Below are 25,903 nucleotides of genomic sequence, written 5' to 3' on the forward strand. Positions count from 1 at the left end.
ATCAGCACCCTTCTAAATGTGCAGTCATGCAGATCTGACATGCTTTATGGGCAAACAGGTACCTGCCTCACACCTATATATTACTTCTCTAATCAGGTGTCATCATGCCTTTTTAGCCACATCCAAGGCTGGCTCTCAATTGCTGACTGCATCTCTTGAAGTGATAAGATGAAAAACTTGCTGATAGTGTGACTTACAAAAAAAAATGTACCAAGCCAACTATTCAACTTCATATGTAATATATATATTCAGAGAGATAGAGAGAGATAGAGGGAGGGAGGGAGAGTTTAGTCAGTTGGGTATATTTAAAGTATGTATTAAAAATGATATCCGATACATAAAAGAGAATTCCTTAGTTAATGTTCTATAGAAAATAACAAATGCAAACATGGATAATTGTAGATTGCTGACTGTAGTTTTAATAAAGGAGATACTAGTTGATAATTCCTTTGTCTTGGTAGGTTTTACTGTTGAGGACAATTTCACTAGAGTTTAGAAAAACTGGGAGTTTCCTAAGGTGAGCCAAATCTGTATATTTCTGGGTAAATGTTTGCACAGAGGGAAAGATGTAATAATTGAAGAAAGCTGAAGCTATTTCACAGACAGAATACATACGGAAATCATCAGAGCATAATGAATTCATAGTTAGAGATATTGTTGTCTGTGTGTGTGTGTATCAAATCTGTCAAACTGTCCGACCCATGCCAACATGGAAGATGGACATATATGTCAGAGGTCATACATGTGAATGTAACCTAAATACATTTTTTGTTTTTTGGTACTCTTCCTCTCTTCCTTGTCTCTCTCTCTAGACTTTCACCTAGTATCCAATAAAGAACTCTGTCCAAAACATTATATTTTTACTTTATAATGTTTTCCCTTCTGTGAGTATCAACTTAATAATCCTTTCTACTATAGGCACAAGGGCTGAAATTTAGGGGAGTGGGTTAGTTGGTTACATCATCCTCAGTGCATAACTGGTACTTAACTTATTGATCCCAAAAGGATGAAAGGCAAAGTCGACCATGGCAGAATTTGAACTCAGAACATAGTGACGGGCGAAATACCGCTAAGCATTTTGTCCAGCATGTTAACGATTCTGCCAGATCGCCACCCTATGTATCAACCTAATGATAGTAACTAGGAACATGCTTTGAACTATTGTTCTTGTTTCTTTTGTGTTGATATCTGTTTTGATATGTATGTATGTATGTATGTATGTATGTGTGTGTAAGTGTGAATATATATATATATTGGGTCATCTCATAAATAATGTGGTTTTTTTCAGCTGCATGAACTAAAAGTCGAAGGGAGATGGGATAAACTACCTGCATCAACTTGCTACAAAAGCAGTTAGTGATTTTACCTTGTCCTTATTCTTAGTGCAAGTTTTGAGGAGTGCACTTCGATTTTAACAGTTATTTTTTCAAAGCTATAATGGAAGTGACAAAGGAGCATATTTGGCATATTTTGCTTTATGAGTTCAACAAAGGCAACAACACAATGGAAAGTGCAAGGAATATTAATGCAGTATATGGGGATCAGACAATAAGAATAAGCCAGTGTCAGTGATGGTTCCAGAAATTCCAAGCTGGAATCTACAGCCTAGAAGACGAGCCTCATCCTAGCAATTCTGTAGAGCTCAATGAGGACATTCTGCAAACCCTAGTGGAACAAAATCCCATCGTAACTGCAGAGGAACGAGCAGAGAAGCTTGGATTTAGTCATTCAACCATTCATCGACACCAGTGTGCCATCAGAAAAGTCATCAAATTGTGTCAATGGATTCCTCACAAACTTTCCAAGTCTTGTCACATGCAGAGAGTGAATGTGTGCTCTTCTTTGCTGTCATGTCTCACAAACGAACATTTTTTGGACTGAATAGTGACTGGTGAAGAGAAATAGGTTCTCTATAAAAATGTCAAGTACCAAAGACAGTGAGTAGGAAAACACCAGCACCCTAGGCTAAAGAAGGTCTTCACCCACATAAGGTGTTATCTGTTTTGGTGGGATATGAAAGGTTTAGTCCACTTTGAACTTTTAAAACCCAAAACCAAACAATAACAAAGGAGATCTACTGTGAGCAGCTTGAGCGGCTTAAGTCAGTGTGGGAAGAAAAATGACCATCTTTAGTTTCAAGATGAAAGGTGTTGTTCCATCAGGATAATACTCGGCCACATACAGTGAGGATAACATTTCAAAGGCTGGAGCAGTTTGAATGGGAAACGATGCCCCACCCACCATAATCGCTAGACATTGCCCCATCTGATTATCATTTATTCTGCAGTCTTCAAAGTTATTTGGACGGAAAAAATATGAATTTTGTAGATGAGGTCATGGACAAGTGAATTTTGGGAGAGGAGCCTTGCAAGTCTACCAGATAGATGGAAGAGCATTGTAGAAAATGAAGGAGAGTATATCTTAGGTTGAAAAAGAACTTTGTGTATCTTAATTTTGAAAAATAAAGAAGTATAAATGACTGCATTATTTATGGGATGACCCAGTATGTGTGTGTGCGTGTAATGTTTTGAAACTTACATATTGTCTGGATATAATGTGCAAGGAATATTTTAGGGATTAATTTAACATAGGATAAAAAGGATAAACATCCTTCCTGAGTCATATAGACTCACAAGGGCTGGTTTCCCAGTTTCCATGGCATTATTATTCCTCAGCTGGATGGGAGACTGGTCTGTCACAAGATTACTCATTTTTGCCTGCTGAGCAATATGAAATGAAGTGTTTGGCTCAAGAACACAACACGTCACCCTTCCAGGAATTGAAACCACAATTTTACAATCATGAGTCCAACACCCTGACCACTAAGTCATGTACCTCTACAGTTTAACAATAGACTTTAACTTATCTAAAATTAGTTTTTTTTTTTTTTTTTTGGTTTTATCTTTCCAGGAGAATCTATTGCGATTTCAGCCGAGTTCGATAATTGGTCGTCAAGAACAGTCACACCTTATGCATCCTTGCATCAAACACAAGCATTTTTTGCAAATGGAAAATCTAGAGTACGCCGTACCAAATTTACTGTTCTCACAGGTATGTTCTGATTTTCATTTTATTCTATTTTATTTTTTCACAGAATCTGTGGAATTTCATATTTTCTTGTGATGATTTATTGTAATTTTGGAAACAAGTTTTGATGTTTTTTTTTCTTTCCATTTTTTTAAAGAAAAATGTAACTGGAAATAATCCTTTCTACAGTTGGTACATGGAGGCGCAATGGCCCAGTGGTTAGGGCAGCAGACTCGCGGTTGTAGGATCGCGGTTCCGATTCCCAGACCGGGCTTTGTGAGTGTTTATTGAGTGAAAACACCTAAAAGCTCCACAAGGCTCCGGCAGGGGGTGGTGGCAATCCCTGCTGTATTCTTTCACCACAACTTTCTCTCACTCTTTCTTCTGTTGGCCTGCTCGCTTGACCAGTGGTGTGGCGTCATTTGAAGGCTAAAACAATGCAAAGCACATTGGGATCAGCAATGTGAAGCAACATCTGATAGCCTGGTTGGTCACGGTGATCACTGTCACATTTGGTACAAGGCCTGAAATTTTAAGGGACGAGGTTACATTAACCCTGAAAGGATGAAAGGCAAAGACAACTTTGGCAGAATTAGAACTCAGAACATAATGACAGACAAAATTCCGCTAAGCATTTTGTTTGGCGCGCTAATGATTCTGCTATTTTGCTGCTATCCTAACTAGAAATAATCCTTTCTACTAAACATACAAGGCCTGGAATTTTGGGGGGAGGGGACTTGTCAATTACATCGACCCCAGTGTCTCACTGGTTCTTAATTTATCAACCCTGAAAGGATGAACAGCAAAGTTGACTTTGATGGAATTTGAACTTTGAACATAAAGATGGATGAAAGCATTTTGTTTGGCATGCAAATCATTCTGCCAGTTTGCTGCCATCCTAACTAGAAATAATGGATGGTAAAAGTATGTTAAGGGTTATAAATCTAGACTGAGATGCTAATAAGAGCCTCCCATATGCTGTATATTCTGTTGATTTTATCTGTTCACTCATTCAATATAAGAAATGATAAGGATACTTGAAAGAGTCTGAGCCTTACTTTTACACTAAGAGGTGAAAAGTGTATGTTGTTATGTGTAGATGCAGATCCGTCCTGATTGGGTTAGCCTATGATCAAAGGCTTTCCAATCAAGACCATCCAGTTTATTTCAACCAGTATATCTTAGAATACCCTATCAATTTCATTTTCCTTTTTGTTTAAGGCTACTATTTTTGATACATCAAGCTACTACAACTATGTCATTCTCCTCCTCCTCCCCTTCATCATTATCTCTTAGCACCTGTCTTCCATGCCGGCATGGGCTAGACCCTAGCATGGGTTGCACTTCTAGCTATTTCTTGTACATCAAAACAACTATTCAGAGGCCTCTCTTTTTCTTTCAGTCTGAAGTCTATTGATGTCATCTTTCTCCTCATCATCTTTTAACATCTACCTGCCATTCTGGCATCGGTTGGACTCTGGCATTGGCTGTACTTATTTGTATTTCTTGTACAAACAACAACCGCTCAGAATCCTCTCTTTTTGATCAGACTGAAGTTTACTGATGTAATTAGTCCATTTATTAACCCTTTAGCATTCAGGGTCAAATGTGATGCTTATTCCTTCACATTGTTTTGAATGCATACACTTCCACACACACACACACACATGCATTCAAGTATACATGTATACGACAGACTGTTTTTGTTTTTGCATCCACAAAATTTCACTCACAAGGACATTGGTCTGCCTGTGGCTATAACAGAAGACACCACCTAGCATTGTTTGTGCAGTGGAACTGAACTTCTAACCATTTGGTTTCAAAGCAAACTTCTTAACCATACAGCCATCTCTGTGCCATTTGGTTGTAGACCTCTTACCTCAGTAATTCATACAAGTGTCTATATTTGTAGAAACATCCTGTTTGATAGATTATATTGAAAAGAACCTTTATGAAAGACAAAGGCTGTATCAGAATCTATATAATAGACTGGCCAGGACTATTAGGTTAGTCGGTGGAAATAGTAGACTAGTGATAGTCTGAATTGGCAAGAATTGCTTTGGAAATCAATTCGGAATGAAGATCATTTGGCTCTGTTTGCAGAAGAAATATTAATGTTATAGATATTGAATAAAAATGGATAAGAAGTTTGTGAACAGATGTTTATTAATGGTGGCTGAATTACGTAAATGTTGAGCAATGTAATCGAGGCTAATTAGACGTGGATGGAACAAATGGCAAATGGTTACTTGATTAGATTTAATTAAATCAAAGATTCCCAACCATTTTCATTTCATTTGTCCCCTGGCAACATTTTGTTAATAAATTTATTCCTGCCCTCTTTTTTTTTTTGACAGCAATTTGAGCTGATACTTTTATAATAATAAAATAACAGCTAAAAGGGAAATTTGAAATGATGCTTTTAAACAGTATTTTAATAATTATCATTTTAATGTTTACTTTCCCATGCTTGCATGGGTCAGGCATCAGTATATCAGGACAGAGTTTCCTATGGTCAGTACCCTTCCTGTCCCCCCACCCCCCACAACTTGTTTCAAAGCAAGATCATCATCATCATTGTTTAATGTCTGTGTTTCCCCTGATGGCATGGATTGGACGGTTTGACAGGAGCTGATATGCTAGGGAACTGCACCCAGCTCCAGTGTCTGCTTTGGCATGGTTTCTTCAGCTGGATGCCCTTCCTAACACCACCCACTTTGCACAATGTACAAGGTGCTTTTTATGTGGCTTCAGCACTAGTGCAGTCACTGAGTTATTCACAAGATCCTCCCTCAACTGAGGTGTGTGTAGTATGCCAAGTTAAAGGTTAAATGCTTTATAGAGGTTAATGACATTATAGAGAGATAGAAACAAATGTTTTGCAGTAGAGATGTTTTTAAATCATTATTTTCGGTCCAGATAACAATGAAAATAGAGCATAATGCCATTTCATGTATTTGTAAGGATGACCAGCTATTAGAATGAAACACAGTCATGTAAATTAAGAGCATTTCATTAGCAATATAGTAATTAAAAACTATACAGTTCAAATTGTTAAATGGAAAAGAGGTTGGAAAAACCAAATTGAATTGGCAGTTTTCACGAAATAGGAATACTTAATATTTTGTTCTCACTTCCAGATTTTTCTTAAATCTGGAAATGCCAGTCCACATAAAAAGCACTTGTACCAGTCCATGTAATAAGCAACCATGCTGGTGTCTCATAAAAAGCACCCAGCACATTCTGTAAATTGGTTGGCATTAGGAAGGGCTGTAGAAACCAAACCAAATGAGGCTGGAACCCGGTACAGCTACTCAGCTTGCCAGCTTTGTTCAAACCATCCAGCTCATGCCAACCTGGAAAATGGATGTTAAATGATGATGATATAATTGAAAAAAAAATTGTTTAAATCCAGAATCAGCAAATTTACCCCTTGGGTAGGTGAAATTTGCCCCTGGTAGTAGATTTACTTCAGTTTGGGAAGCCCTGAATTAAATCATGGCATGGTTACAGGTGGATTTCTAAAACCATTAAAAATAATAGTTGGTTTGTTTACATCTCTGTAACTTAGTGGTTTGGCAAAAGAGACCAATAGAAAAAGTACTGGACTTAAAAAAAAGTAGTACTGGAGTTTTGTTTGACTAAAACCTTTCCAGGCAGTGCCCCGCCATGGTTGCAGCCCAATGCATAAAATAGATAAAAGAGAGATGAGAGGGACATGCTTGCAACTTCATGAGCAAAGAGTCCTGTTGAAGTAAAAAAAAAAATAATAAATACACCCTTTTAAAGCCTAGCCAGGCTCATGGGCCTGGTTTCCTGGTTTCAATGGCGTATGTGTTCCCCAGCTGGACGGGACGCCAGTCCATCACAGCATTACTCATTTTTGCCAGCTGAGTGGACTGGAGCAACGTGAAATGAAGTGTTTTGCTCAAGAACACGTGTCGCCCGGTCCAGGAATCGAAACCACAATCTTAAGATCATGATGCTGACATCCTAACTACTAAGCCATGCGCCTCCACCCTGTTGAAGTAGGCAGATTTTATTACTTTTAAGGCTGTTAACATTGAGATTAATGAAGATTTACGTGTGAGTCTCATGTTATGGTTGTTATGCATATTTAATGGATGTCAACATGACAGAACTGATATCTGATAATATGTTTAACACTGATGATGAAGGAGTACAAGTAGGTCTGTTGACATCGTTGTCATCATCATCATTAGCAGCAGCACTATCATTGTTTTACAACTATTTTTTCCCATGGGTTGACTAGGTCTGTTCCAATACAGCGTCTCACTACTTGTTGCAACCGTTTGTCATCTGATTATACACAAGAGAAAACAAAAACTAATGATTTTAGTTGCTTGTATGTTGTTTTTGGTATAGTTTTTATAGATGAATGTCCTTCTTATTACTAATCACATAGCAACGTGCTCTAGATGCATTTTATCATGCCTCTGGCATTAAAGAAGTTGTCTGCTATGGTTAAAGTGTCCACTCTACTCTTTATTAGTGTTTAATCTGAGTTGCTGTTTGATTGAGCAGATCGATAATCAAAGGTATTCTAATTTTGACTGTCAATTTCTTTTAGTAATATACAAGACACAGAGAGTGATTTATGGGATATTTGGCTGCTATTTCCAGCAATTTAAGTGACCACATAAAGAAATCCTTGTTGGCTCATCCTAGAGAAGCTGCCTCTGCTTGTGCATGTGACATCCACGTTTCCTTTGTGCAATAAGGGCCAAAGAAAAGCTTTGTCATATGCTGTTGGGTTTGTTCAGAGTACCCACTTCCTAAATTGGTTACTTTCACTACAGTTGGGGATCCATGTCCCTTTATGATATTGTGAGGGGATTTTAGCTACTAAAGGAGGTGGCTTGACATAAGGTTGTTTCTGCTTTCTAGGTAAAGAGAGAGCTCGAATATACAGTGGTAATAAGGCCTTCACCATGATGCTAGGTATTGAGTACTGATTTCTTTCTACCTATTAAAACTTTGGTCTTCACCAAATTTATTCAAAAACTTCTCAATTCTAGGCTTTTGTTTCCATATTTGGAATTTACTCTCTAACTCTTCCACAGGTACTACTAGGTCATCAGCATATAGGAGTTCCCTCAGACAGCTAGTCATAAACTCCTCTGTTATAGCTTGAACTATAATAAATTGGAAGGGACTTAAGACTGAACTTTGGGGAACACCTAAATTTCTCAGTTTTATTGCAAACTTACACTTTGTTGACTGCATCTCTGTACACGGCTTGCAACAAACTATTCATCTACACTTAATTTTTTTTCCAAGATCACTAAACTATAGATTGTGGTACGCTGCCAAAGTCTTCTCCAAATCAACAAATGTTAGGTAGAGAGGCTTACTCAGTTACAAAAAAATATTTTGTGATATCTCATTATAAAGAGTGCAATCTGAACCAAATCTCTTTAACCCTTTTGTTAACAAACTTCTGTTGGAATTTGCTGCCTTTGTTTGAATTAGTTTTCAAGATAATGAAAAATTCAGTCATATATTTTGGTCATTTTTAAGCTGCTGCTTGGAATATAAATTTACATGAAATTTCAAAGGAGGGTTTTAATTTAACCTACTTTAAACAGGAAGTTTGTTTCTCATAGAACCGAGGATGGGTTAAAGAGGCTTCTTTCCATAATCAAGAAAGTCTAGACTTTTTCTGTTACTTTCATAACTTGATCCATCATTTTAATTCCTCAATAATTGTCTCTTTTCAAAGCATCTCCTTTGTCCTTGCAGCAGTTGATGATTATTTTGATACAGTAGTCACTGGGTATGAATACTTCTGTGTTTACCGGGTTGATTATGTGAGTGACTAGCTGGTGCTCTTCTTTATCATACACTAGCAGTATCGCTCAGCATTGCTCAGGTTTGTTTCGGCCCTTTAGAATTGGAATTTTTGAAAAGTAAAAATTTTGCATTATGTAGCTTGTTATACTCCTTAAGTGAACATTTTTCTGGTTGAAATACACTGAAAGATGGCGACGCAGCAGCCAGAAAATCGTAAAAAACAGGAATTTTCATAGAAAAAAAAAGCACCTTTTTGATGTAAATAATTTTTGGTGTTAACATGGTCCGATTTGAATTTTTTCTTCTACGGAAGGAAGAGCAAGCCTTCTTCTATCATACTCTCAATTTTGGTCAACTTGCGCTGCAGGGTCTCGAAGAGATAGTGTCAGTCGAAGGCTACCAAACCTGCCATACACAGACAACTTCAGCTTTATATAGAGAGAGATTTTCAGTATTTTAGTGACTATACCTGTTGGACCTCCTCATATCTTCAACAGCCATTTTGCTCTTGTACCTGTCCAATAGCTGGCCCCTCTATTGGGTAGACTTGGTGTAGTTCCTCTTTCTCCCACATATTCCAAATTCAGCACCATCTCATTATAACATTTCCAAGCTTCTTTCTTCTCAACATTAGTCAGAGTAAGTGAGCTGCTATTATCTTGAATATACTTTTCCCTAATGACATCTTAATATATTCTGACATACAGAACAACTCATGATTCTGATCTTCTCACAACAGAACTCTGGCAAACTTTCTATTTTCTACTTCTCTTCAAGTTATGTGCATTTATTATCTAGTTCCTCCCTTAGTTACATGATATAGTTCTTTGCTATCCACATTCTTCCAGTTTTTCCATACCTGTCTGTTAGCTTTTATGACTCTGTTGATAGCATTGATCTACCACCGTGTTACCTTACATCAGGCTCTGATCACAGAACTTACTTTCAGCAAGTTGTACTGTAAGAAACTCCCAGTTATCTTCTGTGTCATAGATTATAAATTTCTAATTCCTTTATGTCAAACATATACTCTTTTACTCTTTTATTTACTCTTTTACTTGTTTTAGTCATTTGACTGTGGCCATGCTGGAGCACCACCTTTAGTCAAGCAAATTGACCCCAGGACTTATTCTTTGGAAGCCTAGTACTTATTTTATCGGTCTCTTTTGCCGAACCGCTAAGTTACGGGGGACGTAAACACACAACCATTGGGGGACAAACACAGACACACAAACATATATACACACGTACGTATATATATATATATATATATATATATATATATATATATATATATATATATATAGACAACGGGCTTCTTTCAGTTTCTGTCTACCAAATCCACTCACAAGGCTTTGGTCGGCCCAAGGCTATAGTAGAAGACACTTGCCCAACATGCCACGCAGTGGGAATGAACCCGGAACCATGTGGTTGGTAAGCAAGTTACTTACCGCACAGCGACTTCTGCACCTATGTAGAGAAGCTCTGAACATATAATTTGTAGCAGAAGGATGTTTCCCTTTCTCTACCGTCTCTCTCCAGCATGTCTTTTGTCTCTCAGTTTATCTGATTCTTATTCCAAAGTCACTAGTCAGTACCTATGTTGTGCCTGTCCTGTTTCTTTTGATGAGTCTGTCTAGGTTGTATGTCTGCCTGATTGGAAGGAAAGCAGCTGACTGGTTGATTTTCTAAGTTGTTTTGTAGATGTTTGTTTTATTTGCATCACAGAACTTCAACCTTTTTGTTACCATATTTCTGTTGAGATGCTCTGTGTTTCTTCCAATTAATTTTAAATATAACAAAGAATTTAGTTCAATAACTTAGTTATCATTAAGCTTGTATTAGGAACATCATAAATTGTGACTAAGGTTTGGTGGAAGACTTAAATTCAAAACTTATAAAAACAAGACATTTGTACTACAGAGCCAGAGGTGGTTTCAGCCAGGTTGGTATCAAAAGGGTTAACAGTCTTGATCCCTTTTCATTCTGAGAACTGTATACATAGCCACCATGTACTCCAGAGTAGCTGGCACCATGCTACCCAACATTTCCATTGAAATCACCTATAAAGAAAATGATGTTAGTATCATTTATCAAAGTGGTTCACAATAAGGCTTCATAAATCCTTTGTTATTTGTCTATTTCTCTGTCTCTTGTATACCTATTTCACTTAAGCCAACATTGTTACCTACCCATAAAAGAAGTTATACCTGTTTTCTTCACCTGATAGGATTCTGGCTGAGACTCTTCTCCATTACACCTTTGCACCCACTTTCCTCCACACCTACATTCCTTCACCCTGGTATCACTCTAATCTCACCAGTTCTACCTTTCATTGTGTCAGTATTGACAAATATGATTCTGAATTTCTGAAGTTGGATGGATTGATAGGCAAGGTGTGTTTTTTTGTACCTGAAGTGAGGTGTGTGATTATTTGATGATGGTCAAGAGGTAGTTGCACTTATTCAGATGTTCCTCCTGTCCACCTCACTACTGTATACAACACTAACAGAGTAAATGCTAGTCCTGTGTATACAGCTTTGTCAATATACTGGATTATTTATTATTTTACAGGCTGGATGCCTCTCCTATCACCAACCACTTTACAACTTGAATTGGGTGTGTTTTATCTTGCCGCCACTTCTAGACAGTTTCTTTATCAGGACTAAACTGTCCCTTCCATGTTGTGTTAGTTTTATTCAGAGTTACAGCTCTCTTAAGCAGGTTGTTTTTGCTGTGGCTTGTGGAGTTCATGTCTTTTCCTTGTGGATCTTCAGTCACAGTGTACAATGCTAAAATTACAGCTTTAAGTACACTGTGTTATCTGGAAGCAAGATGAGAAGGAATGTGATAAAAGGTTATAGAAACCATCAGACGTCTTGATAGATGGGAAAAGGAGAATCTGGAAGAGAGACAGAAAGAATGGAGTGTGAGAGTGGGCATTTGGGAGTAAGACAGATGAAATGATGAGGTAAAGTCAGAATAAGATATATGTGTATATATATAGATAGATACATTGATGGATAGATAGATTAGGAGAGAGAGAGAGAGAGAGAGAGAGAGAGAGAAATAAGAGAGGCGATGGTGGAGATAGAAAAGAGTTAGTTAAGAGAGGTAGGATGGAAAGAGAAAGATATATATGGACATGTTAGAATTGTAAAGAGAGAAAAAAGACCTGTAGGAGAGTAATGAGATGGGGGAGGAAGAAGGGGATATGAAGTGAAGATAGTGAGAAGAGAGAAAGATAAAATCATGCTGTCAAAATGGGAGCATTAAGAACCTGTCCCTGTATGGCTCAGCAGCGAAGGGAGAGAATCCAGAAAGACTTTATGGAAATGTGTGGTAGGTACGGAGGGGGGGAATAGGCATTTATGTTTGTTTAAAAGAAATCACCAGTTTCTTTTTAAAAACCATGCAGCACCAATCCTTTTACAAAGGAACAGTGAATATACAAGAATAAAAATAATCCAAAAAAAAAGCTCAATCTTATCTTCGGAATCTGTGTTTCAGTAAGGCCATTAAAATATGACATCATGAAATTTCTTTTCCAGAACAATATCCGTTTCTGTAGTCAATTGTCTGTTGTGTCATGGATCACTGTTTCTACGTAGAAACCTATGACTTAGCCATGGCAGCAGCAACAGCTCAGATCTGTGTTAGTCTGTCATCATGAATCATTGTTTTCTTTATAAACGGCACAACAAAAATCCTTTTGTGAATAGATAGCAAAATATTTGTAGTGTGTGTGTGTGTTTTATATATATATATATATATATAGGCGCAGGAGTTTTATATATATATATATATATATATATATATAGGCGCAGGAGTAGCTGTGTGGTAAGTAGCTTGCTAACCAACCACATGGTTCCGGGTTCAGTCCCACTGCGTGGCATCTTGGGCAAGTGTCTTCTGCTATAGCCCCGGGCCGACCAATGCTTTGTGAGTGGATTTGGTAGACAGAAACTGAAAGAAGCCTGTCGTATATATATATATATATTATATATATATATATATATATGTATGTGTTTGTGTGTCTGTGTTTGTCCCCCTAGCATTGCTTGACAACCGATGCTGGTGTGTTTACGTCCCCATAACTTAGCGGTTGAAGCGTTGTGTATTGTTTGTAAAATATAACATGTCTTGAATGGCAAAACAATCGGATGCCAGATAATATTTCCTAAATGCTGCCTTATATCAGAGCGTGGATAATTAAATTATAAAGCCATTATAGTCCACTCTGCATTGTTGTGCCTTTCAAGACAAGTTATATTGTTTCTGACGAAGAGCTCCACTCGAAACATTAAATCCTCCTTCTTTCTTTCCTTTCCTGAGCGTCCAGTAACACTATACTTGTTCCACATTCTTGCATTGTTGTGTTTTCTCTTTGTGTTTTCATGTTTTGATTAACTATATATATATATATATATATATATATATATATGTATGTATGTATATATGTATATGTTTATGTGTCTGTGCATCTCTCCCCACCATCGCTTGACAACTGATGTTGGTGTGTTTACGTAACTTAGCAGTTTGGCAAAAGAGCTTGATAGAATAAGTACTAGGCTCACAAAGAATAAGTCCTGGGGTCAATTTGTTCGACTAAAGGCTGTACTCCAACATGGCCACAGTCAAATGACTGAAACAAACAAAAGAATATAATAGTCATCATCATCATATATGCAACTCGAAATACTTCAAGTCTTTGGTCCTCATGGCACAGAACACTGGCAAATTTTTTCTTATATGCTTCCCCTCTGGCTAAATAAACCTGTCTCTTAGCTTCCCTTCTGGCAGTCTGATACAATTCCCTGCTACCTCCATTCTTCCAGTCCTTCCAAGCCTGTTTCTTTTGTCTAATAGCCCTGTCAACCACATTGTTCCATGACCATGTTACTTTGGGTCGAGAGGGGACTTTGCACCATCGACAGATCTGGTCAGTGGCTCTCAGCAGGTTGTCCCGTAGAAACTTCCAGTTGTCTTCTACATTATGTGATGCTATATCCCCTTCTATTTCGTCAAAGGCTTCGAATAATATGTCTCCAAATCTCTGTCCATTTGCCTGATCTTGAAGCTTCCAGACTCTTCTCCTCCAAGCTGGTCTTCTTCTGGGCATCGATTTAGTCCTGATCCCAAAGTCGCTAACTACTACTCTATATTGAGGGTTACATTCTTCACCTGGGAAAGTTTTGGCATTTATAAGCATTCTTCTTTCCCTTTTTCTGGCGAGGATGTAGTCAATTTGGCTAGTGTGACTGCCAGAATGGTAGGTGACTAGGTGACAGGCAGGTTTCCTGAAGTTGGTATTGCAAACCATAAGATCTTTTGCACCACAGAACTCCAGCAGTCTGGTTCCCTCCTCATTGCGGGAACCAAAACCATAGCCTCCATGTACACCATGGAAGCCCCTGCATGTTGTCCAACATGTCCATGGAAATCACCAGCCACAAAGAGAAGGTCCCTGTCATTCGTCAACAAGGTAATCTGCAATAGGGTGTCATAAAATCAGTCTTTCTGCCCATCCGGCTGCCCCGGTTGAGGGGCATAGGCTGATATAAAGGTAGCTAACCTATGGTGAAGTACTAATCTAATCTTAAGTACTCTGTCACATACTCTGACTACGTTGATTACCTTATCAACCCATTTCTCCGCAAGAAGTATACCCACGCCCCTGACCCTGTCAGTGTTCTCTGCCCAGAAAATCTTGTACCTGTGTTCTTTGCCTGTGAGGAACCTAGCAAAACCTCCTCTCCACCTTACTTCTTGGATGCAGCACAAATTTACACATCTCCGTTCAAGCATCTCAACAATCTCACCAGACCTACCTTTTAGTGTGCCAACTCTGAGGGTGTGGGAGGTGTGGGCCTGTGAGACTCTGGGATGAGGGACAGATATATATATATAATAATATAAATATAATATATATGTCATCATCATCATCATCATCGTTTAACGTCCGTTCTCCATGCTAGCATGGGTTGGACGGTTCGACTGGGGATCTGGGAAGCCAGAAGGCTGCACCAGGCTCCAGTCTTATGTGGCAATGTTTCTACAGCTGGATGCCCTTTCTAACGCCAACCACTCCGTGAGTGTAGTGAGTGCTTTTTATGTGCCACCTGTAAAAAGGTGGCACGTATAATGTATATATAATAATATAATATATATATATATATATAATAATATACATATATTATATTGTCTGTTTGTCTACATCGTAACTTAGTGGTTTTGTATAAGGGAACTGATAGAATAAGGAACAGAAATAAAGAAAAGTAATGGGCTTGACTTCTTCAACTAAACCTGTCAAGGCCATGCTGCTGCATGATCACAGTCCATTGATTCGAGTAAAAGGTAAAAGATGAAACAAATTGGATATTGATTGATAATGTTATTGCTTTTATTTGCTTGATGTATTAATGATGTGTCTGTTTCCTTGCATCTTTTTCAGGTTTACCTGTTTCCCCTGGCAGTGGTGGCATGTGGGAATCTCAGCTTCTCAAAATTCCAGCAGTCTCTCCTTCCATAATGAATTGTTGTGTTATGAAGGTGGATTATTTTGTTAAGGTATCGTTTTCTGTCTTCAGCCTTTCCAGTGACAATTTTTATCTGAATATGGCAAAACCATTATCACATCAGGCAAAACGCTTAGCAGCATTTCATCAATCTTTACATTCTGAGTTCAACTTCAGCCGCTTTGCTTTTCATCCTTTCAGGGTCAATAAATAAGTACCAGTTGAATACTGGGGTTGATGTAATTGATTCACACCTCCTCCAAAATTACTGGCCTTGTGCCAAAATTTGAAATTAATATGTTAGAGTCTTTGAACTTTCTCAAGAGGGGTTGATTTTAATGATTTTTCTTTAATGGCATAAGAAGCCAAATGAAACTGTGTGTGCCCATGATTTTCTCTGGCTCCCCAATACTGGCAAGATCAATGTCCATCCTAATCATTTGGAAGTCAATGTCTTCAAAATGAATAAATAGGCACGGGCGTGGCTGTGGGGTAAGAAGCTTGCTTTCCAGCCACATGGTTCTGGGTTCAGTCCCACTTGGGCTAGTGTCTTCTATTATAACCTTGGGCTGACCAAACCTTTGTGAGTGGATTTGATAGACAGAAACTGAAAGAAGCCTGTCATATATATATATATATATATATATATATATATATATATATATATATTGTGTGTGTGTATGTGTGTATTTGAGTCTGTGTTTGTCCCCCCATCACCGCTTGATGGAATAAGTACGAGGCATAACAAAAAATAAGTACTGGGATCAAATCATTTGACTAAAAAGAATGCTCCAGCATGACCACAATCAAATGAGTGGAACAAGTAAAAGTATAAAAGAATAAATAAATGAATGTGTAAATGAATAAATACATAAATAAAAGGAGCACTCAGGGAGCGCAAACCTCCCCCAAGGCGTCACCAACGTCCTCTCAAAGAGTATCCGGAGATGATTTTTAAAATGAGAATATCAGAAATAAACTCGACTGCTCTCACAAACGAGAATACTAAAAATGAACCCGATTGCTCTTAAAAATTAAGTAGAAAACAGAAAAAAATAATCCAGACTTCTTGGCCGGTACCAGATTGATCCCAAAATCTAATCAGTTCATGCCAGTCACAAGTCCAAGCAGTTTTGAAAGTTTCACCCAAATCCATCAAGCAGTTCTTGAGATATCTTGTCCACAGACAAACAAACGCGACTGAAAACAATACCTCCATCCTTACTAAGACGGACATAATGAAATAGGATGGAACATGGATGAGAATGGTAATTTCAGAGGACTGACATTTTGTAGTGAAAGGATTGTGTATAGTTATTAGTGCAGGAGCTTGTTGGTGAGAGAAAAGGATAAGAAGAGCATTGGGTGGGCTTGGGTAGAGATGATATACGGACAACTAGTTCAACGGAGTAGAGGTTGTTATAGTGCATAGAATTGGCAGAGTGAGGGGTCAATATATTTATGGGCCAGATTTTAATGTGTTGGTGAGTAAGCCTTTATCAACTGGTCTGTTGACTTTCTTTCGAATGTAGTCTTGAATGTTTTTCCATTGTGGATCCTGGGTTTTGTTGATAGTCAGCAAGTAATCGAGAGTGAAGTAATTTCTGGCCCTGAAAAGAAGCACTAGTTTTTGGGACACAAGTTTTAGATGTGCTGTGTATGTAGGGTTGCCAAGAGAGGTCCACAGAAATTGTATCAAATGTTCGATACCACAACGTTTAAATGTTTTAGCTTTACTAATGAAATTATTGTATACAACACTCATCCAAGTCTAGAAACCGTGAAGTATAAATACTGTTTGCTTGATATGAGCAGTGATTCGGTCTTTGTATTGTTGAAGAAAACCTGTTTGTCATGTTTCTGTTAAGACTATGGTTTTGAAATATCCATTCATGGAGGCAGGGCACATTTAATATGAGTTGTCTTGGTTGCATGTAAATGTCTGTGTGTAAATAGTTAGTTTGTTAGTAAACTTGGCCCTCCTGTTCAAAGAACATCAGGCTACCTGAGCTTTCCAGTCATCTTTGCCAAATGCCAGGTCCCAAGCCTTGTTCTAGCTCTTGTCGTCACATGAGATCTTGTTTCACTACTGCCAGCCATTTCTTCCTGGACACTCTTTCTTCTTGGGATCCTGCAGAGACCACTGCAGACACTGGTGTGGAAGATAGGAGTATCCATCCTGGTCACATATCCAAGCCACTTTATCCTCTGCTGGCTACCAACTGACATAACATGAGAACCTAAATTTTGGTATGACTGCACTGGTATGGACATGTGGTGCAAATGGATGAGGACAGCTGTGTGAAAAAGTGTCACACCCTAGCAGTTGAGGGAACCTGTGGAAGAGGTAGACCCAGGAAGACCTGGGATGAGGTGGTGAAGCACAACCTTTGAACATTAGGCCTCACCGAAGCAATGACTAGTGACTGAAACCTTTGGAAATATGCTGTGCTTGAGAAGACTTGGCAAGCAAAGTGAGACCATAACCCGTGGCCTATGCCAGCAGTATAACCAGCCTACTTATGTGTTGTTTGCAAAGACTTGTTGAGGCAAGTGAAATCACATTCAAAATCAAATTTGCTGATGTGGCCAATGACAGCACCGCATGACTGGCACCTGTGCCAGTGGAATGTTAAAAGTAACATCCAAGCGTGATTGTTGCCAGGGCCACTGACTGGCTCTCATGCTGGAGGAACATAGAAAGCACCATTCAAGCGTGATCATTACCAGCATCACCTTACTGGCACTTGTGCTGGTGGCACGTGAAAAACAACATTCAAGTGAGGTCATTGCCAGTGCCGCTGGACTGGCTCCTGTGCAGGTGGCACACAAAAAAGACCATTTGAGTGTGGCCATCGCCAGTACTGCCTGACTGGCCCTCGTGCCGGTGGCATGTAAAAGCACCCACTATACTCTCAGAGTGGTTGGTGTTAGGAAGGGCATCCAGCTGTAGAAATTCTGCCAGATCAGATTGGAGCCTGGTGCAGCCATCTGGCTCACCAGTCCTCAGTCACACCTTCCAACCTATGCCAGCATGGAAAGCGATGATGACAATGATGAGGTTGTGACACAGTCTCTATGAAATGTAGTGAATGTTACGCAAGCATCTTTACTGAAAGATGTTCACTTTTCTCTCTGGTGTCTTATTGAGAAGCTGGGACTCACAGCCGTAGAGAAGGTTAGAGAAGACCCTGTTTGATCACAGCTGGGTTTTGATCTTCGTATTGGTTAGGGAGGAGCTTAAAGTGGTTTCATCTGCATGAATGAGCTTTGTTAAAGCTGACAGATGTATTCTGGAATCAGTGATGCCAAGTGAATATTGCTAAATTCTTTAGTATTCCCTATATTACCTCTTTAAAATCCCTTTGATACCAACCTGCATGAGCATGTTCTTCGTCTTATGATAAAACCTTCTTGTTTTAAAGAGATTTAAATTAAAACTTGCCAGCAACATTTCACATTAATTTAATTTCCAAACACCAGTTTAATAACGACTAAGTAATTTTACTAAATTCTTCACTCTTTTCAAAATTAATTGAAACAAAGGTAGTGTATTTCTGAAGGTTACAAATGGGTTTTGCATGTTGTAGAAATATAACCAATCTATTTGCACATATATTTTAACAACAAAACTCTTATATAGACCCCTAAGGGCCATATGGATCCCAGTTGAAAACCACTGCTTTAGGACAACAAATGGCTAGATGAAAGTATCACAAAATGTTTTTTAACCCTTTTGATAACAACCCGGCTGAAACCGCCTCTGGCTCTGTAGTACAAATGCCTTGTTTTCATAAGTTCTGAATTAAAATCTTCCACCAAACCTTAATCACAATTTAGGTTCCTAACACTAGCTTAATGATAACTAAGTTATTTTATTAAATTCTTTGTTATATTTAAAATTAATTGGAAGAAACACAGAGCATCTCAAAAGAAATACAGTAATGAAAGGGTTGAATATGGTTGCAAAATTCTTGCTTTTAAACATCATATTGTGAAAATTAATATTTTAAAATTTAACACACTCACTGGCAAAATTTCCACTAATTTATTTTTATTTTCCTAAAATTTTCGTTACATCTTGCAACCTTTTCAAGAGTCTTGTGTTAAATTATAATGCACAAAAAGAAAATGACTCTCCCCAGACACGACAGAATATGCTTCAACATGTGAACTCACATAAAGAATCTTGCAAACCAAATCCAAAACCGAAATATATATTAAGAATAAAATTTTCACATTTTTTAAAAATGGTATGACAAAATTCTTACAGACGATTTATGTCTGGCAGCATACTTGCGCAAACCATTTGTTGTCCTAAAGCAGTGGTTTTCAACTGGGATCCATATGGCCCTTAGGGGTCTATATAAGAGTTTTGTTGTTAAAATATATGTGCAAATAGATTGGTTATATTTCTACAACATGCAAAATATTTTAACAATTTTTGAAAAGTAATTTGTAATAATATTTAATTTTAAAAATATAATAAGGTCTTTTTAAAACATGGAATGGCTAGAAGGATCCATCTGAATAAAATAGGAATCAAAGGGGTCCATAGCTAAAAAATTAGTTGAGAAACACTGTCCTGAAGAATTTTTAAGGAATTGAAAAACATTTCTTCAAAACTAGGTCCTTTGTTTTCTCCTTACCAGCTGGTTCATTTAAAAGGCGTTTTTTAATATTTTTGTGTGTAGCAGCAATGACATTAAAAAAATGATTTCTTCATCTGACTGAAGTTTTCTACCAAATGAGTATCAGTGTTAAATATCTGCTCTTACTTGTTTCAGTCATTTGACTGTGGCCACATTGGGGAAACCACCTTGTGCGGGCCCATGAACCTGGCTAGGCTTTAAAAGGGTGCATTTATTTTTTAAATTGACCCCAGCACTTATTTTGTTTGAACCTTGAACCATGTGGTGGGGAAGCAAGCTTCTTACCACACAAATAAATAAAATAAAAGGTTGATTTATGTGGATTTAATAGAGCTGGCTCCTATCAAAAGTAACATACTGAGAGACCAAGTTCAGCTAGTTTGAATGTTAAAGCATTTATTGTCAAAACTGAATCTATGCAGACTAATATGAATGAGATCTAAGTCAAATAATATATAAAGTTTCTTTTCTTTTTTATCTTCCTATTTTCAGGTTGCATTACACATCCCAGGATCATACAATCTGACACTACAGCTACCTGTAGTGATAGGTACTGTTCCTTATCGAAGAGCACGTCCTTATCACTACTCTTCCGAACCTCGATACTGCCGACCACTCCAACCACAAACATGTAGCCTAAACCTGTTACCTTTACCGCCACCTTACAGAGAAACTGTTACCCCACCACCTCCATTCGAAGGTAAGTTGGTCAGTTGGGAGTATTGCTAATAAATTGGTTGCTACACCTATTGTAAATTTTTATTCGAAGTGTAAAATATTTCCTGGTATTAACTTAATTTTCACTTAAATGATCTGCATGCTTTGCTGAAGTGTGTGGGTAGACAGGTGCATGCATGACACTGTATTTAAGAATTTGGGTTTCAGCCATGTGATTTTGGGTTCAGACTATCCTAACAGAAAGGGAGGTTATGTATATATCCTTCCTTTCTGTTAAGAGGCGCAAACACTTACAAAGTACTTATGGTAAAAGTGCCCGTGTGGTGCCACGTAAAAGCATCCAGCACACTCTGTAAAGTGGTTGGTGTTAGAAAGGGCATCCAGCTGTAGAGACCATGCCAAATCAGACTGGAGTCTAGTGCAGCCCCTTCAGCTTGCCAGCTGTGGTCAAACCATCAAACCCATACCAACATGGTTGATGGATATTAAATGATGATTTATATATATGTGTATATATATATATATATATATATATGTGGAGGCGCAATGGCCCAGTGGTTAGGGCAGCGGACTCGCGGTTGTAGGATCGCGGTTTCGATTCCCAGACTGGGCGTTGTGAGTGTTTATTGAGCGAAAACACCTAAAGCTCCACGTGGCTGTGGCAGGGGATGGTGGCGATCCCTGCTGTACTCTTTCGCCACAACTTTCTCTCACTCTTTCTTCTGTAGGCCTGCTCGCTTAGCCAGTGGGGTGGCATCATTTGAAGGCTAAAACAATGTGAAGCGCATTGTGACCAGCGACGTGTAGCAATATCTGATAGCCTGGTCGGTGACAGAAATATATATATATATGTTTAAATAATAAGGGAGATAAATTGACTATTAATTTAATCAATATCAATTTCGAACCAGTAGCCTAGTGTATAAAAAATCTGAAAAATCAGAGAAAATTTCAATACATGTGTATATTTAGGGAAACCACTAGGTGGATAACCATACGCTAGAAGAAGATCACATATGATCTAACTACAAAGAAAAAATGTTCTCCAGAGAAAATTCAGCGAACACCAGAACATAAGCGGGCAAGACAGTGATTTGCGTTGGACAAAACACATCGCTAAAATTGTCAAGAAGGCTGAGGGTGTCTTGGCATCACTCACCAAATCCTTTGTGAGCCGCTCTCCGGCTATCTATCTGCGGCTTTATATAGCTATGGTAAGACCTCACCTGGAATTTGCATCACCGGTCTGGAACCCCTATCTTGCCCAGGACATCAATCGTCTGGAAGCTGTTCAGCGACATGCAACCAAAAGAATACCCTCCATCAGGCATTTGCCATATCCTGAACGCCTTACTTCCCTGGCATGGACACATTGAAACTCCGACGTCTGGAAGCTGACTTGGCAGACACCCATAAAATTATCAACCATCACACAAACAATAACTCTGAGCACCTCTTCAAACTCCACCCATCTAACACCCATGGACATATTTACAAAGTAAGAAAACAGCACAGCTCCCATGACTTCAGGAAACATTTTTTCACGCTGAGAGTTGCTGAAGCATGGAACAAACTGCCGGCATCGGTTGTTAGTTGTCGGAGCACTGCATCCTTCAAAACTTCCATGCTTCCTGAGATTCACCAACACTACACTTGATTTTCTCCCCTCCATACACACACAAGCATGTATCTGACTCATACATTGTTCGCTTTCTAGACATTTCTACATTACTGCATGTACTTTATACGTACTTTTGACAAGTTGTGGTGCACCTGAGCACTGTATACAATAATTTCATTATTAAGACAGATGAAAATTAGATAAAAATCAAGAATTAATCATGATATTTACCATGTGAAGTATGATGATGAAAAATATGAGAAAGATATGGTATATAATTTTTTTTTGTGCAGGGGTTCCTTGAGACATGTAATTTATTTTAAGGGTTACGCAAGGGTAAAAATGTTGAGAAACACTGGTCTAATGACTGAAACAAGTTATAGGTAAATGATAAAAGATACATATATGCATGGAATACGAATGTTAAAACGATGATGATATTAGAAATTCGATTTCATGTGTGAAACTAAGTGTTGTTTAGTAAAAGCGTAGCTGAAACATAGGAGGAGGCTAGCATGTCTGAAAGAAAAGCTGTTACTGAGAGAAAGAGACAAGTTATCACCTGAATTTTGTAGCTTTGTATTGTCATATTAACATTTTTGAAAAAAGAATATATGCAAGAATATAGGCGCAGGAGTGGCTGTGTGGTAAGTAGCTTGCCATGGTTCCGGGTTCAGTCCCACTGCGTGGCATCTTGGACAAGTGTCTTCTGCTATAGCCCCGGGCCGACCAATGCCTTGTGAGTGGATTTGGTAGACGGAAACTGAAAGAAGCCTGTCGTATATATGTATATATATATATATATATATGTATGTATGTGTGTGTATGTGTTAGTGTGTCTGTGTTTGTCCCCCTAGCATTGCTTGACAACCGATGCTGGTGTGTTTACGTCCCTGTCACTTAGCGGTTTGGCAAAGAAGACTGATAGAATAAGTACTGGGCTTACAAAGAATAAGTCCCGGGGTCGATTTGCTCGACTAAAGGCGGTGCTCCAGCATGGCCACAGTCAAATGACTGAAACCAGTAAAAGAAAGAGAAAAAAAGAAGCCAAAAAGACCAAAATTTTATTCCTGTTGAGATACATCTACTGAAAGACAGTCTCTGATTAGCTTTCAAGACCAACCATTCACAATATTTATTCCAGTGGGCCAATGGATCTGCCTCAAACTCCTTTCAGCTTGTATCACTTGTGCTGATCAATCGGCCTGGGTGTCCCGAGAGGGTCCAAAGGTGTGCATTGTTCCTTTTGTAATACCCAGTGTTTTAGGGTTTGATGTCAAATTATTGAAAATAGTTGAGTGAAAATACAATTGATTAGAAATAGTTAAATGAAACAGCAATCAATTGAAGAAACAATTGCTTGAATCAACAATTAGTTGAATTATAGTAAATGTTCAAAATACAGTTAATAGGTTAGAGTTATTAGAATAATTTTCTTTTTAAAATGTTATGCAATGTGCATGCGTGTGTGTGTGTGTGTGTGTGGTTTTGTTTACTGTTGAAAACTTCTGTAGTTTGTTCATCTGCCTCTCCCTTCTACCAAATCCATTTAGAAGGCTTTTGGTTGGCCTGGGGCCTTAGTAAAGAACACTTGCCAAAAATACTGCGCAGTGGGACTGAACCTGAAACCATGTGATTGGGAAGTGAACACCTTAACCACACAGCCATGCTTGCACTTGTGTGTGTGTGTGTGTGTGTGTGTGTTGTGTGTGTGTGTGTGTGCGCGCCTCTCTTTGTTTACATCTGTTCTCAATTATATGAAAGTCACAACATCTGAGTAATGTTGTTGTTGGCACTTCCCCTCTAATAAATCATTTGCGTATTTCATGTCTTCAGTGCTGGATGGAATAAGAAATCTGTTGCTAGAAAAACAGGTCAAAGTTAGTATCAGGAAGGGCATCCAACAAACACTGTTAAAGTAACATATTTATATAACCCATGCTGACATGAGAAAAACAAACACAAAAACAAATATATGGATGTATATATTGTTAGTAGCTGAAGCCACTTGAATTGTTCCTTTGAGTTTCACAATGCTGATTATTTAATTGAATGAAGAAGGGAAGTAGCATGACAACGTATAAGCAAAAATATTAACAAACACATTGAGATATGATTCATAAGTGTTTTTTTTTTTGTTCTCCATGGTTCCGGGTTCACTCCTACTGCGTGGCACCTTGGGCAGGTGTCTTCTACTATAGCCTCGGTCCGACCAAATCCTTGTGAGTGGATTTGGTAGACAGAAACTGAAAGAAGCCTATCATATATATGTATATATATATATATATATATATATATATATATATATATATGTGTGTCTGTGTTTGTCGCCCCAACATCGCTTGACAACCGATGGCGGTGTGTTTTCGTCCCCATAACTTAGTGGTTCGGCAAAATAGACTGATAGAATAAGTACTAGGCTTACAAAGAATAAGTCCTAGGGTCGATTTGCTCGACTAAAGGTGGTGCTCCAGCATGGCCACAGTCAAATGACTGAAACAAGTAAAAAGAGTAAAAAGAAAAAGTGTATATGTAGCTGTCTTTCAGAGAATGGCAAATCCATGATGTGGGAAATAAGCTATTTGGATGATGTTGATGATGGTCTCTCTCTCTCCTCTCTCTCTCTCTCTCTCTTGTGTGTGAGGAGTGAGAGAGAGAGAGTGCACTACTACTTTTATCTCTGAAAATCTCAGTTGTATGCAGTAGCACTTTGGGTTTCTGCCAGAGTTTGTTTGCCCTGCTCTGACTAGGTGTAGATTGACATCATTCAAAATTTCCAGTCATCTTTCGTATTTGAATTAGCATAGTGATGGAAACAACAATGAGGTTGCTGTTGTCACTGCATGCAATCTGCACCCAATGACCTAATCTAAGAACAGTAAAAGTGGTGTAAGGTAGGGATCCTCAACCACCTGGCTGCAGATCTGTTCCAGGCTGTGGATCATTTGGTACCGGGCTGCACAGAAAGAATATATTTTCAAATTTTATTTCTGTTGCAGTCTGCAAAGTGGTTTTGCCTCGTTATATGTAATAATTAAATCATATTTTATGCAGTTTGTTGTGTTTTGTTTTCCTCATATTTTCTCAGTCTGTGGAAGAATTGTCTTGCATGGAACTGGTCCATGGTGCAAAAATGTTTGGAGACTGCTGGTATAAAGGACAGCATATCTTCTTGTTTTCACTGTACCAAGTTTTTGGCCTATTGATAATTTTATTTATTTATTGCCCACAAGGGGCTAAACATAGAGGGGACAAACAAGGACAGACAGGGATTAAGTTGATTACATCGACCCCAGTGCACAACTGCTACTTAATTTATCGAACACGAAAGGATGAAAGACAAAGTCGACCTCAGCGGAATTTGAACTCAGAACGTAGCGGCAGACGAAATACCACTAAGCATTTCACCTGGCGTGCTAACGTTTCTGCCATCTCACCAATCTATAAATCATGTTTTCATCTTCCTCTTCAACTTCCCCTAATCATGGAAACACTGCAGAAACTGTCATAGGCACTATCTTTCTTCTTCTGATTAAGTTATAAAAAATTTTGTAAATAAATTCTATTTACATTTATATGTCTAACACCCATGG

General features: G+C 38.3%; 1 protein-coding gene across 1 annotated transcript in view; it reads left to right on the forward strand.

Moving 5' to 3' along the window:
* The window catches only part of LOC115210999 (arrestin domain-containing protein 3), a 107,140-nt gene that overhangs the window by 76,020 nt on the left and 5,217 nt on the right, over positions 1–25,903 (forward strand). Inside the window, exons 5-7 of the mRNA XM_029779836.2 lie at positions 2,911–3,051; positions 15,296–15,411; positions 20,504–20,711. Coding sequence (XP_029635696.1) covers positions 2,911–3,051; positions 15,296–15,411; positions 20,504–20,711 — 465 coding nt within the window. The remainder of the gene's footprint in view (positions 1–2,910; positions 3,052–15,295; positions 15,412–20,503; positions 20,712–25,903) is intronic.

Source organism: Octopus sinensis, linkage group LG4, assembly GCF_006345805.1.
Source record: "Octopus sinensis linkage group LG4, ASM634580v1, whole genome shotgun sequence".
NCBI lineage: Eukaryota > Metazoa > Mollusca > Cephalopoda > Octopoda > Octopodidae > Octopus > Octopus sinensis.